We start from the raw sequence: 14,036 nt of genomic DNA, 5'->3' as shown, positions 1-14,036 counted from the left end.
TCCATCTCGTCTCATTAGGAACCTTTCGAACTAATTCACAGGTGCAGCAAATTGCAGGATTAGACAGCGAGTGTAAATTTTAATAATTAAGAGTGTTTTAGGCTTTAAAAATACAATTACATTGTTATTGTAATCGGTTCATGACAAATGGGATGTTCGTATTTTTTATCCCGTATTTAATTAAATACAGTAGTCATATTTGATTTGTGGTACACTACTGATTATTAAATGTAAACTCAATTCTGTGCAAACGCGCAAGAAAAGCGGAACCATTTCAAGTTTGTTGTTACAAGTCGGCGTGTAAATAGTGGTGCGCAGGTTGTGCCGCATTTGGTAGTTGTTTTTTATTTTTTTTAATCGCGAGTTGCAAAAATACTGACCGAGGTACGGATGTGTTTTTTAAAAGTCACATACATTTTTATCTAGGCCATGAAATTGTACCGGTCACTTTGCGATGTTGCCAAGTTTCGAAGTACATTCGACTTTGGAGGACGGGATGTGGCTCACTGGTTCCCTGGACATATGGCTAAAGGTGACTACAAGTACAATAATTCCTACTAAATCAATGCATTCTTCCCTGAACGTGGATTTTTAGTGAGAATTTTTTTTTGTTTTTGTTTTTTTTGGGCAGGGCTGAAGCAGATGAGAGCCAGTCTGAAGAGTGTGGACTGCATCATAGAAATACATGATGCTAGAATATCCTTACTGATGAAGCTGTTGGTTTAATCATGGTCATACTAGTGTGAAAAACATATTTAACATGAAATACATCCCCTTCTCCGGAAGAAACCCCATGTTTCAGGAGACTCTGGACGTCAGACCACATCTGTTGGTTCTTAACAAGATGGACCTGGCTGACCTGTCAAACAAACAGGTCCTTTTTGTATTCGCGGAAGCTTAAAAAAACACCTACACTAATTTGCCATGTTTAATCATTTTTCTTTGTATTTAATAATGAATGAATGAATTTTTCTTTTCTATTTGCAATGTCCTCTTGTGTGGTGTCATTTACTGATATAATTCGCCATTTTTCCCCTGCAGAAGATCCTGAAACAACTTGGTAGAAGTGGCGTAAAGAATGTTCTGTTCACTAACTGTTTAAAGCAAAGAGACGACAACGTTACCAAGGCATGCGTCGTTTCCCCCGAATGGCGAATTAATTAGATTACCGACCTTCATTAATGATCATATAGATTAAAAGCCATTGTGCTCTTTTGTGCTCTTTCTTTTGTTTGTGCAGTTGGTCCCGACAGTACTGGAGATGATGACAAAGTCGCACCGCTTTCACAGAGAAGAGGTACACACTAAGTAAAACAGGCAAAGACACTGAAAACTTCATCCAGTGAGGATGCTGAATTTAAAGTGTCACGTTTGTGTGATGCACATGCAATGTTATAACACAATTTAACAATGCCGCCGTGATGCTGTAGTACACGCCTTATTTTGATAATCACATGCAAATGAACATTTTTCCAGAATCATAATTATTGCCTGATGGTAATTGGAGTGCCCAATGTTGGAAAATCGTCACTTATCAACTCCCTAAGAAGGACGCATTTGAAAAAAGGTACACTTAAAAAGATACTCAATGCTGTTTATATCATGAGTAACACCGATCAAATGTCTTGTTCAGGCCGCGCGTCTCGAGTCGGTGGAGAACCTGGTATTACTCGAGCTGTCCTCACTAGGATTCAGGTCAGTGGTGCGTTTATTTATTTTTTTCTTCATCATATACAGTGTGTTATGTATCATTCTCAGGTGTGTGAACGCCCCGTGATGCACCTGTTGGACACACCTGGAGTCTTGCCCCCGAAGATCGAGAGTGTCGAGACGGGCATGAAACTGGCATTATGCGGTGAGCAGGCATAACAAGCTGATTTAGGGATTCCCAGTGAAAATGATCCAATCACCCCCCCAACCCCCTATTTAATTTTTGCGAAAATGTGTACGTGTTTACTACAAATAATGTTCATCTTTGTTCATCTGCATCGTTATAGTGAGAGGCAAAATAAAATATGTGATTCACTACAGGTTGTGTTGGGAAAAACTGGTTCTGTCGTCTCTTTCCAGGAACTATCCTGGATCATTTAGTGGGTGAGGATATCATCGCGGACTACTTACTCTATTCTCTGAACCGTCTTGAAAAGTTCAGGTAGCAATCGTATGTGTGAGGCAATATTACGCAATCAGAGTTGCCATTTTACGTCTGTATTGGTCCCGTTGCGTTGCGTCTGTGTGCAGTTATGTTGAAAAATACAACCTGGAAGAGCCCAGCGACGACATCCAACATGTCCTCAAGCGCATCGCTGTGAAGCTCAAGAAGACTCAACGCATCAAAGCCATCACTGGAGTGGGTGAGAGAGAGAACACTTCTTACTAATACAACCCAGTATTGGCAACCAAGAGATTTAAATGAACATTTTAATATTTGTAACTGTCATGAATTTATAATTAAAAGTTAACCACTTTAATATTATTTTACATTATTATCCTCCCACCCTCTTGTCTTAAAAGAATTCAACCACAAAGTTCTCTAACCTTGATTGCAAGAGACAACTTTGGTGATGTTAGACAAAAGTATTGGGACACCATGCGAGAATAACTGCTTTGAATGGGATCATGTTTACATACAGGTTTTGCTCGCATTCTCCTTGTTACACTAGTCTAAGATATATGATCATATATTTACAGTGCAGATGTGTTTTGTTAACATAATAAGACGAGCCACTGGATGTTAACGGCGTTTACTCTCCTTTAGGCAATGTCAACATCATCGTTCCGAACTACCCAGCAGCAGCGTACGATTTCATCCGAGCCTTCAGGAAAGGAGAACTGGGCCAAGTGATTCTGGACTAGGACACATTTTAATGGAATCACCTGTAAATGTATACATTGTAAGTGAATAATTCAGTCTCACTTTTTGAATGAAAAAGGCAGAAGTCTTTTAGAGCTGGTTGAAACTTGTGTTTATTTGCATTGAGACGGATAAAGTTTTTCTGTACAGTACACAAGTGATCGAAAGATAAAGGTAAACAAGGGGGAGAAGCTTTGGGGTCACATCAGAACCTGTTTGAGCGGCACCACATCTTTACACCTGACTCACAAATATACTGAAAAGTGTCTGTCCCTCTCATATGACGCCATTCGCCAACCGGTCGTCCACAAGACACAAAACCTCTCGGTTCCCATCAGGAAAAATGGGACGGAATTGTCACCATCTCAGTTCACAGACTTTGAAAATTGAACTAATGGCAGCACCTGTGGAGTCACGTAAACAGTCACTCAGATGAATTCAAGTGTGGAGTTTTGTAAATTATTTCCCTGGTCATTGTATTTTAAGATCTGTAGTTGAGTAAATAAAAGAATATACGAATAGATGATCTTGTGTAGGGATAACATCATTTGAAAGAAAATAATGAAAAAAAAATTGAAAATAGCCTGTCATTTTTAATTTACCTAAGTGTCACTATGTCAACAAGAAAATACCAATGAGCTTGTTTTCTGAAAATGTTCAGAAATGCCTGAGGCAATTATGTTATTAGGCTAAGAAATGCATATTCTAAGGTGCATTTTTATTTATTTTTTTCTTCAGTCTTGATCTCTCTTTTGACCCGTTTGGTCCGCAACGCTCAAGCTGGTGCAGTTGGTGTGTTTTAAGTTTAAGTAAACAGTGCAGTGTTTGCTTTATAATCATGTCTTCCGTTCAGTCTTTCAAGTTGCTTCCAGCCTGTTCTGCTTTAGTCAGGTCCAGTGCATTTTGCATTAAAAGTTCGTTACACCACGGAGTCCCACAAGAGTGTATATTTGGAGGACAGCGTTGCCATAGTGATAGAGAACATTTGGCAGAAAGATACTCCCGCTGTGGAGCCAGACATATGAGCATCAAAGTAACCGGTCCTGTTGTAATAATCCAGATCCTCGTCGGCGTTGCTGCGGCGGAAAGCTGACGCGTACCATTTATCCGCCGTCAAGGCCACTGCGGCCCCCGCAGCCGCAGCGGCGGCCACCCGCACTGGGGACGTTCGGCCCGCCACCCTGAAGCGAGAGCGCGGGCCACCGTAGCCGCCCGCACCGCGGTACGAGCCCGCCGTGGAGCTGCGGGCGGAGGAGCCTCTGGATGAGCCCCGGGACCCCCCACGCCCTCCTTTGCACAGCGCAGGCTCGCATAGGATGGCGGACAACAGGAGGAACATCCAGCAGGTCGCAAGCACCTGGTTCATCTGTGCAGGAGGGCAACCATTGAAGAATATTTTATGAGGAATTGATGCAGGAAGTCGCTAACATTTTTTAAAATGAATGGCTACCAGTTTGATACATAATTCTTAAATAACCAATTGACTCAGACTACCTACGGTATTATTAATGGTCAGTGATATTTATAAGTGGAGCTCTAGGGGAACAATATTGAAAGTGACTGGAGAATTTAGTTTTTGGCCTCGCATAATGGTTACATGTGACCACAAAAAGACAAATACATAAAAGCTGGTTAATCAAAAAATCCTTTATGTAGCACCTGAGACGCGACGATAATATCAATTAAATTTGATTGGATGCAAAAAACATGCTTGAGGAAGGCATCTGACAGGGATTATGCTAAACCACCAATCTACTGAATAAAAAAATATTTGAAATTACAGCACATAATTGACAATGAGACATGGCAATCAATCTAACCTAATTGGACAATCCGTACACACTACACGCTATATTTCCCCAAGAACCATGTTATAATGCCTCTTTATCCCACCGTAATAATTAGCCCATTAGCTCGTCGTCGCCTTCATGCAATGGATACAAACAACAATAATTACGCTGTTACCATCCCATAATAATCAGAGCATCACTATGGTTGGTGCCTACCTTGATCCTTATTTATCTTCAACACAAAGTAGAAAAAAAGGTGGTCAAGACGGTCACGGAGGATGCTGGTGCGCGTTCACGAGGATGGCCGCGCGGGAACGAGCAAGCGCGCTCAGGCATCGCCATCGTTGTGGTCCCACCGAACAAAGAGTAGATTTGCGATGAGCGGGTTGGCACGTGCCACACGTCAGCGCGTCCATCATATTGGATGTGTCAGGTCTGCACACTAAACTTTGTACAATTTAATGGCCTAAACTTAAAGTGACAACGTACATGGTATGCAAACGTTAATAACTCATGATTACACTGATGTATGTCAATATTTATCATTATAGTAACAGAGTTACATTCATTGGTAGCTGTAAATATGCATGCCCAATTAAAGGACAAGAGCCGAGTTGGCCTATTTTTCACTAAGGTCATGATAAATATTTAAATATGCACATGAAATATTGTATGTATTTCTGACTAATAATTCCTGAGCTATGTACAACAATCAGGGTACCTATAGTTGCTTGCAGGCAATGGCTGAAATTGTAAATATTTCTTAGTTTGAAGACTGGTTTTACAAAACCAATCACTTCTATTGATAATACTACGTTATACTAGCCAAATATAATCAAAATCAGTGTTCGGTCTTAATCACAGTCCAAGCAGCAAATAAACGACAAATCCGCACCAACCCACTACTTTGACACATACAAGATGGCGGCGAGGTTGACGTACGATTCCAAGCCAACGCAAGGTTAAGGTACAGTTGATGCATGTGATAGCATGGAGCCAGTTCATCTATTTTTTTTTATATAAACTTACTACATGATACACTTTATAGGTCTCTGTCTATGTGGCTGACATGGTGGCTAGCTATACAGCGAATTCCTTAACCATCATGCGAATCATCTTGTTCGCTGTTTTGCTAATTTCGTAAGAACACACACGTACGCTTGCGACGGTAAAGCTAAACTACATTTGAAACTGAACCGCTGTTAGGCGACGAAGAAGAAACGTACCCGGAAACATAGTGCAGTTTTGGTTGTAGTCATAAATTGCTAGCCAAACAGTCTTGTTGTGGTCATGGCGTTTGTCTGCCGAAATGCTGCCGCACTGCTGAAACCGAGTCGAGCAGCACCCGCCTTGGTCTCGGCGGCCGCCCGCCTGTGTAGTTCGGGTGAGTTTTTTTTTTTTTTAAAGATGTGTGCTCTTCATTCTTCAATGTCAAGCACTGCCGCGTCACAAGCTCTGCAAATTTCACTTCGTTGCACTCAGCTACGCAATAGAAAGTTGCACAAGTTGCAATGCGTCCTTGTAACAGATGCCAATTCAGCAACATTGTTATTTATTATGCTATATTAGTACACGGTGAAGATAGTGGTTGTGCACGGGTCATCACTAGTATGAAACATTCCAGACATTTACATAATCTAATCCAGCATATTTTAACCTTTATTGAACCAAGGCACACACCACCAACAAAAATGTCACCAAAGGTACGTTACCTTTACATGACAAAGATGTCTCAATTCACTCACAAATGTACTTATTGTGAAATCTGTAAATGTTTAATTTAAAATAAAGCTATTCTGCAGTATGAAAGGCAACAAGTGGATACGAAGATTAGAATGCACAACATTTCAGTATGTTTCACTGGCATAGATGATTTGTAGTAGCCTGAATAAAAACATTTTTGGACCAATTTAGTGAAATAGGATAATTTCATGCAACACACCCGATGAACCCTCACGGGAGAATGTTTAAGATTGGATGTTTTCAAAGTGATTTTTAAGAATACATTTTCTTGAGTGTTCTGTCTATAAAAGTGGGTGGCGATTAGGCACCAATAGAAAACTGCGGATCCTAGGGTGAAAACAGTCGCGAGACCCACCCTATTAGGTAATCAGCGTTTGCCGTACTTCCAGGTGTCCACTATGAGTATATCATGGTGGAGAAGCGAGGGGAGAAGAAGAACGTGGGTTTCATCCAGTTGAATCGACCCAAAGCTCTCAACGCGCTGTGCGACGGCTTGATGAAAGAGGTGGGTCAGGCCTTGGACGCCTTTGAGCTTGATGGAGACGTGGGCGCCATCGTTATCACCGGCAGCGACAGAGCATTTGCCGGTGAGGGGAATATTAAGAATATCTAGTGTTGTTGCCAAACTCTTCCGAAGATGCAACATGGCTCATCTTTCCGGTCTTCTTTAGCTGGAGCGGACATAAAAGAAATGCAGAATCAAACTTTCCAGGAATGTTACGGCGGGAACTTTCTGGCTCACTGGAACAGAGTGTCCGCTGTGAAGAAGCCTGTGATTGCTGCTGTCAATGGATTTGCTGTGAGTGAGTGTCTCTATTTTGCAAAGTCCACATTGCAGCAATACATATGGTCTCATACAACTCATGTTAGACATGCTTGTCAACACTCGTTGGAGGCTTATCCTTCGAGGATGAAGGCAATTCATGTTTAGGCTTTGACAGGGGTCTGCGGTCTCTGCTAACTTTTGGTTTTAGTTGGGAGGAGGCTGCGAGTTGGCGATGATGTGTGACATTATCTACGCTGGAGAGAAGGCTCAGTTTGGCCAACCGGAGATCCTGTTGGGGACCATCCCTGGTATGCTCTTACAGTCTGATTAATTTCCATAGGTCTGGTTTAATCAAGGTACCGATTAGGCTCAATTGCGGATGTGTGTGTGTGTGTGTGTGTGTGTGTACTACCTTAGGTTAGACTCTACTTAGACTTCTTGGAGTCTAAACTCCATTGGCGCCACATATATCATGACGTCTTGTCTCCTTTCAGGGGCGGGCGGCACCCAGCGTTTGACCCGTGCGGTGGGCAAGTCCCTGGCCATGGAGATGGTGCTGACAGGAGATAAAATCAATGCTCAAGTAGCCAAGCAGTCAGGTACGAAGGCTGTGTGCTACTTCAAATCAATTAAGTTCTTAACATAGAACCACTTTTACTAATCTCAGGCCTAAAATAAAGTTGTAACCTTGATTATTTCCATATGTTGCGTTTCCCAGTCTTTGAGCCAAGGCACATATTTTCACAATAACTTTTCAAATCTTTAGGCCCCAATTTACTTGCATCCATTGTCAAATGTCCTACTTTTGCGCTGCCGTGTGCAGGTTTGGTGAGCAAAATCTGCCCCGTGGACGAGCTGGTGTCCGAAGCGGTGAAATGCGGCGAGAAAATTGCTGCCAATTCCAAACTGGTGTCCGCCATGGCGAAAGAGGCGGTTAATGCTGGTGAGGCCACTTTTAGTGAAACACATAGCATGCATTGATATCAAATCAAGTTGAAATTCACGTCATTTTCTTGTGCGCTTTCAAGCCTTCGAGCTGAGTCTGGCCGAGGGGAATCGTTTGGAAAAGCGCTTGTTCCACTCGACGTTTGCTACGGTAATACGGCACACCCGCACGGTGCAATCTTGTCTGCATGGAGACTTGCTTTTTATTAAATGACATTCCGTTTGTGCTGTTGATTTCTAGGATGATCGCAAGGAGGGCATGACCGCATTTGTGGAGAAGAGAAAGGCCAGTTTTCAGGACAAGTGATCTGCGAATTAAACTCCCAACAGATCATGTGCAGCAAGTTGAATGACGGCTTTAGAACGTGGAAAATCTTTTATCTCACAGTTTATTGAGCTCTGACACAGTAAAAATTTCTTCCAGCCTATTAGTGAACAAATGTGATATTTCATCATGAAATAGAATTGTGAACATGAAGTAACAACGCAAACCAATCTTGTATGTACTGCAAAGAAGTAACAATGGAGTTAACCTTTTCAATTTCAACGAGTGCCTTATTATTGAGGCTTACATTTGGATTTGAATAATTGCGCAAGTTGATTTTTTTTTTTCTGACTTGTAGTATTTACAATACAAGGTAATAACTTCAAGTGTCATCCCTCTCAATATGAGTTTGCCTTTTGTCTCAAGTTTAATTTTTTTGAGTACATTTTGCAAATAAATCTTGTGAATTGATGTCTATAGTGTTGTTGGTTTGGGGGAAAAAAAGAAGGCTGTCTACCTTTTGAGTCACAAAGATGTCCACATCCATCCTTAAGAGCCCTAACCGTTGTTCTACAATCTTGCTATTGCGTGTTTTTACATAATTATAATAGCATTCTCTTTCGAAATACTCTTTTGTACTTGTTTTTGAAAAGTGCAATAGAAGTGCTGAAGAATTGTGCAACAGTTGGGGTCCGCCACTAGGGGGCACTCGCATGCAGTTGGTCGTCGAGTGAAAATGCAGTGTTTTTTTTTATTTTATTTTTTTACGAATACTATTTCTTGTTTTTATAGCGTCTTAAATGCGAACATATACAATCATATCAATTTATTTCTCATTCATTCACTTCATGGTAGCAAACGTTGAACTTGGGCAACCGGACTGCTGAATTTGATTTAAAAAAAAAAAAAGTTTAAAATGGCTGGGCCATCATGCTTGCTATTGGGCTAACGATTTATGTGTATTTATAAAATGTTCGTCATTCTTATTAAAAAATGTGTGACCGTCTGTCACACAGTTTAGTCAACTTTAACCGTTAAAACATTTTTGGAAAGTTTATTTCGAACATGAAAACAAATAAAGCCATTTTAAACTAGTTTTCCCATGTTCAAAGAAGTCCAGACTTGATTTCCTTTCAAATAAGCGATCAAATAAAATCAACCACCAGAAAGTCCCCCCCAACTCCTCCATTTAAAAAAAAAAAATATTTAAACTCTCTGATGTTCACACGTATCTCGCCCCCAAGGCCATGGCCTAATTGATTTTTATTTTGCATTCAATATTCCCCCACAGAGCTGTCTTTCTTGCCTCTCCCGCGGAACAAAACTCTTGAACGCGAAAGAAACTTGTCTCCTCTCTTGGCGGGACGCACAAAAAAGTCTGCAGCGCTCGAACGTTCATAAAAGAAGCGTCCCCCTTTGAGGGCTGGCGAGAGGTCAAAATAATAAATGTCGACTCAATTGAGCTTCTCCAAGCGCACAATGCGGACCAAAACGTTACACTGAAGCAGCGCAGACCCTCGTGGCGTGATAAACTCATTTAAAGAAGTCCTAAAGAAAGGGAGAGCAGCATGGGTCCGGACTGGGAGAATTGGGAGGGGCTGTTGGGGGTGGGATCTTTTGCGCTCCGGCAAGTCAACCCCCCCTCCCTCTTGTATTCCCTCTGAATTCCATCCTAGTTATTGTACTCTAGTGTCCACTCATGCCTTCTATCTTTTAACAGGCACGCTTTATTGTTAGAAATGTATTCTTTTCCTTACATCACATGGGTCTACACTGTCAGAACTCGAGTACAGCACAGGCAAACAGTATCTTGGGAGCTTACTCTAGAAAAAGGTTCAAAGAGTTATACTGGGGAATCCAATCATTAGTCCGCAAAATAAAAGACTTCTACTGTTACTGTACCCATGAATATTCTTGGCAGGCTGACACTATGAAAACCCCAGTTCTTGTTTAATAGTACAACTTGGTACCAATTAAAAGGGACATTTGTAAAAGTGACTTTTTAATCTGGAGGATCTGCCCAAGTGTCATACCGATGCTTATACTTTATTAATTGTTGTAAAATAAATAAATATAAAATAAAATAAAACGAGCGTGTATTTAAAATTCTTTTGAGGAGCATCGACAATGAAATATTTTCATTCACGTTTAAATTGAATTACATGATGCAATTTATTATCATTTTATAATGAGTCACCAGCTGAGATCTTCAATTGTCATTTCTGGGCCATGCAGCATAAGTTAAAAAAAATACAAATAAATTCCTACCAACTGCAGCCCATATGTGTGGCCAATTTATATCAGATGTTAAAATTTCATCAGTTGAATAAATTAATCATATTTAATTCTTTGGGGAAATTGCAGTAATCTAATTTTTTTTCATTTTCTTTTTCACAGTGGCCATCATAACAATAACTGACAGGCAGTTAATTCAGTTGCGTGAATTTTCTTGCTTGTTACTTGAAGGCATTTTCAATTGTATTTGGGCCTTTTTACAGAAGCAAGATCATGCAGTCACAGAGAGGACCCCGAAACATTTTTGCCATCCAGCTGAGAGTGTCAGATGAAACAAGAAGTGTTTGGCGGGGTGGGGATGCGGGGGCCATCTGACAAATATTTTCATTATCTCACATTCTTGGCTGTAGACACTGTCGGAATATCGCCGCCATTGGTCTCTGCTTTGAATTATGCCCTGGGGGCCGGCAACAACAGGCAGAAGATGAACTGTGGTCGGTGGAATTAATAACGTTCATGACCTTTAAATAAGCCCCTCCCACCAGCAGAGATTATATTATTTATATTTTGATTATTCTGTTTACTTGTGAACTTAAGACACATTGATCAAACCAGAAAAAATAGCATATGGGGATTTTAGTCAAGTTTTGCGTGCGTGTGTGTGTGTTTTAACAGCCGTACATACGTAAAAGTATTTTATAAATAATTCAATATTGTAACTTGGAACTTTTCCTTGATGAGAAAATACCATTTGAGGGTACCAGTTTAAAAAGAAAAATGTTTGCAAGTACGTTCTTTCCCGTTGCGTGACAATAATTTGTTTACTTACCTCAGATGATGACGTTGACAACATTTCAACGTATCATCTTTTTCAGGAAGATTTCAAAGGCCTGACTTGATTTCAATAATATTGTGTTTTGTTTTTTTTTTCTTTCAGGGTGGTGCAAAAAAACTTAAAATGACTTTTCTTTTCCTTAAAAAGGGATTTTCTGCCGAGTAAAAAAAAACATGGATCTTTGACGTCTTTCGCCGTCAATGGCAGTAAATGAGTTACGAGAAATGTTTTAACAGCTTTTTCTTGGAAAACTTTGTGGTAAATTTCCAACTCTTTTATCATAACTTAAGTGGCAACATTAACACTTCCAATAAATCTGTTAAGAAATAATGATAAAAAAAAATCATTCGGCATAGAAACAGTGACAAACTTTATTATCACAACTCCATTGCTGCGGCGAACAACTTGTGGAGGATGTCCAGCGGGATACGTTGAGGTGGTCTCCAAACATGCATTTCAATATGTTGCCGCAAATGATCAGTGGTGGTACAGATGAACCAGATCTTCCTCCGGTTTGTTGTAATTCCTGTCCAGCTGCCACTCACCACGAGCTGCGGCGTTGTCGTCAGCATCTCGGTCACTTGGCATCCAGCTTTCCAGGTCAGGATGAAACAAGTCATCCATGTCGGGTTCGGGCTCCAGGTGACGTCTCACCCGTTCGAGCGCTTCACTCATCTCGGGTTGGGGTTGCGCAAGACGGGCCATTTTGTATTCAGCAGTGAGCGGGGCAAGAAATGCATCCAGTTGCGCTCTTGCGTTTTGGTAGACAACATCCCAGTCCTGCTCAGGCTCCTCACTGGAAACAACCTCTTTATATTCACCCGGAAACTTCATCATGGAAGGATGGTGAACATCATCGGAGTCTACTTCAGCCACAAGAGCCTGCTTGTCCTTGGCTACATTCTCCCAGATCTTCATTTTAGGATCAATGTCATGTTCGATTTGATCCATGTCCTCCGGAGGCTCCACTTCCACACTTAAAGGCATCTTTCCGACGTCTGACCTGCAATAAGAATCGCAACATGTCAGGATGAGAGTTAGTAAGAGGTGGGAAATTTCCAGTAAATATCCAGAAAGTTTCTTGTAAATCTGTACTTTGAGTATTCATTTTTCAGATATTTTTGACTTATTTATGTGTAGTATTTCTTTCCCTGTTGTGGTATTATTGTTTACATATTTGAAGAATTATTGCCAAGTTTAATTTTCTTATATAAAATGGTAGATAAAATTGCTTGAATTTAGTTATTTTTTTTCTTTGTCCCAAAAGAAAACATATTTAATGAGGGGGAAAAAATGACTTACATGGCGGTGTCCTGGTAGGCATTATCACTGAGTTTATCCTAAAAAAAAACCCATCAACATTAATATCAATATTGCATTGATTACATTTCTGTGCACATTTGAAGCAATTTTTAGTTTAATCTTAAAATATTTGTTGTACATACCCGGGGCTTATATGGCTTGGCAGCAATGCCAAATATCAGCGTGACCAAAAGAGTAATCCTACAAGCGGAATGACAGAAGATCAACAATATGTTTTGCATTTTCTAAGATGCGTTTTGAATCACAATTAGCGTCTTACCTGAACATGGTGTGCTCCTGTCTGTGTGGAGTCTTGAAAGTGTGAGAGAAAATGTCCCTTCGCGTCAACCAAATGACGGTCCAAAGTTCCAACAATAAATACGCTCACTTATAACCTTTGAATCGTTTTCAATTCTGCAACATCAAATCTTTATCTAGCCTTCGTCATGCTTGAAACAATGCCAATGTTTAAAAACTCAACACATTCTCATTTAACATAAAATATAAGGCCAGATCAAACCATTAAGATGAAATGCAGATGAGACAATTTGTCTAAATTAGCCCGTTCAGTGCCATAAAACCATTTTCTAATGCCGCTAACAAAAAAGCCATCATCGAAATTGGTTAGCTGCGATGTGACTGAGCAACCTTATCGACAGCGGGAGATTGCAAGTTAATAATTCCCAATGAGATATTTTTTTAATGATCATTTAATCAAGTCTATATCACGGTTATCGTTATCAGTGTAGTAGTTGCTGCACAAAATAACAGCCTCAAAGTAATTTGGGTGGCACGCGCACTTTGAATGAGGAGAAAATTTGTTGTTGCCATGGTGACGGTGGGCTGACCTGGTTGCCAGCAATCGCTGGTAACTAAAAAAGAGAACTCTGTAATATATATATTTTTTAATAAAAAGACAATATTCTTGCTTCAATTCATGGACAATGTGCTGCTCCATCTGATGTGTGTGTCATGACCACCTGGGGGCAGTATAACACAGACAAACTGAATCAATAAACTCTAATATTAGTCTTTTTTTTTTGCAAAGAAAAAAAATATGCCAGTGAGTTTTTATATTTAACGTTTTAACTTTTACATCACACAGAAATATGCAAATTACAGAAAGAGAGCAAACTGAAGGCAGATGGTCAGTCTGTGATGTCGACATAGATAACCCACGGCAACATACTGCGTCACTTTTAATGCCGTTGTGTTTGAACGTCTTCGATTGGAATGATAAAGACTTTTGATGTTATGACGTTAAACAGCACCAGCATGTAGCACACATCCATTTCAGCTAA

The 14,036-nt window shown here is 40.4% G+C and overlaps 4 protein-coding genes across 4 annotated transcripts; 2 read left to right on the top strand and 2 right to left on the bottom strand.

Annotated features, from left to right (window-relative positions):
- The first annotated feature begins 51 nt into the window (after positions 1–51).
- Positions 52–2,904, top strand: mtg1 (mitochondrial ribosome-associated GTPase 1). Its single transcript, XM_088304765.1, has 11 exons — positions 52–532; positions 632–698; positions 772–874; positions 1,042–1,128; positions 1,241–1,297; positions 1,477–1,567; positions 1,634–1,695; positions 1,759–1,855; positions 2,071–2,152; positions 2,242–2,354; positions 2,759–2,904. Exons 1-11 carry the CDS (start codon positions 430–432, stop codon positions 2,854–2,856), a joined length of 960 nt encoding a protein of 319 aa, XP_088160891.1. The 5' UTR covers positions 52–429; the 3' UTR covers positions 2,857–2,904.
- Positions 2,905–2,955: 51 nt separating this feature from the next.
- sprn (shadow of prion protein) lies at positions 2,956–5,977 on the bottom strand. The gene is made up of 3 exons (XM_088304768.1): positions 5,871–5,977; positions 4,861–5,091; positions 2,956–4,220 (listed from the first exon to the last, which is right to left on the bottom strand). Exon 3 carries the CDS (start codon positions 4,218–4,220, stop codon positions 3,774–3,776), a length of 447 nt encoding a protein of 148 aa, XP_088160894.1. The 5' UTR covers positions 4,861–5,091; positions 5,871–5,977; the 3' UTR covers positions 2,956–3,773.
- On the top strand, positions 5,671–8,834 carry echs1 (enoyl CoA hydratase, short chain, 1, mitochondrial). Its single transcript, XM_088304766.1, has 8 exons — positions 5,671–6,028; positions 6,777–6,974; positions 7,059–7,186; positions 7,362–7,461; positions 7,648–7,752; positions 7,977–8,096; positions 8,182–8,249; positions 8,340–8,834. The coding sequence occupies exons 1-8, from the start codon at positions 5,935–5,937 to the stop codon at positions 8,403–8,405; spliced, it is 879 nt and encodes a 292-aa protein (XP_088160892.1). The 5' UTR covers positions 5,671–5,934; the 3' UTR covers positions 8,406–8,834.
- Positions 8,835–11,850: 3,016 nt separating this feature from the next.
- On the bottom strand, positions 11,851–13,706 carry LOC148329868 (uncharacterized). The gene is made up of 3 exons (XM_088305421.1): positions 12,879–13,706; positions 12,736–12,773; positions 11,851–12,436 (listed from the first exon to the last, which is right to left on the bottom strand). The coding sequence occupies exons 1-3, from the start codon at positions 12,975–12,977 to the stop codon at positions 11,911–11,913; spliced, it is 663 nt and encodes a 220-aa protein (XP_088161547.1). The 5' UTR covers positions 12,978–13,706; the 3' UTR covers positions 11,851–11,910.
- Between the last annotated feature and the right edge of the window lie 330 nt (positions 13,707–14,036).

The sequence above is a fragment of the Idiotropiscis lumnitzeri genome, chromosome 9 (assembly GCF_059441095.1).
Source record: "Idiotropiscis lumnitzeri isolate Australia: NSW breed Sydney's pygmy pipehorse chromosome 9, RoL_Ilum_1.0, whole genome shotgun sequence".
Classification (NCBI taxonomy): domain Eukaryota; kingdom Metazoa; phylum Chordata; class Actinopteri; order Syngnathiformes; family Syngnathidae; genus Idiotropiscis; species Idiotropiscis lumnitzeri.
The sequence above is the reverse complement of the archived record's forward strand: the minus strand, read 5'-3'. Positions and strand labels throughout refer to the sequence as shown.

Bases quoted from the DNA above. Each gene is read 5' to 3' on its own strand.
- mtg1 (XM_088304765.1), top strand. From the start codon at position 430: ATGAAATTGTACCGGTCACTTTGCGATGTTGCCAAGTTTCGAAGTACA. The intron at 1,696-1,758 runs GTCAGTGGTGCG...TATCATTCTCAG, and splicing joins CTGTCCTCACTAGGATTCAG to GTGTGTGAACGCCCCGTGAT. The intron at 1,856-2,070 runs GTGAGCAGGCAT...GTCTCTTTCCAG, and splicing joins CATGAAACTGGCATTATGCG to GAACTATCCTGGATCATTTA.
- echs1 (XM_088304766.1), top strand. From the start codon at position 5,935: ATGGCGTTTGTCTGCCGAAATGCTGCCGCACTGCTGAAACCGAGTCGA. The intron at 6,029-6,776 runs GTGAGTTTTTTT...CCGTACTTCCAG, and splicing joins CGCCCGCCTGTGTAGTTCGG to GTGTCCACTATGAGTATATC. The intron at 8,250-8,339 runs GTAATACGGCAC...GTTGATTTCTAG, and splicing joins TCCACTCGACGTTTGCTACG to GATGATCGCAAGGAGGGCAT.
- LOC148329868 (XM_088305421.1), bottom strand. From the start codon at position 12,977: ATGCAAAACATATTGTTGATCTTCTGTCATTCCGCTTGTAGGATTACT. The intron at 12,774-12,878 runs GTATGTACAACA...GTTTTTTTTTAG, and splicing joins CCAAGCCATATAAGCCCCGG to GATAAACTCAGTGATAATGC. The intron at 12,437-12,735 runs GTAAGTCATTTT...TTCTTATTGCAG, and splicing joins GCCTACCAGGACACCGCCAT to GTCAGACGTCGGAAAGATGC.
- sprn (XM_088304768.1), bottom strand. From the start codon at position 4,220: ATGAACCAGGTGCTTGCGACCTGCTGGATGTTCCTCCTGTTGTCCGCC.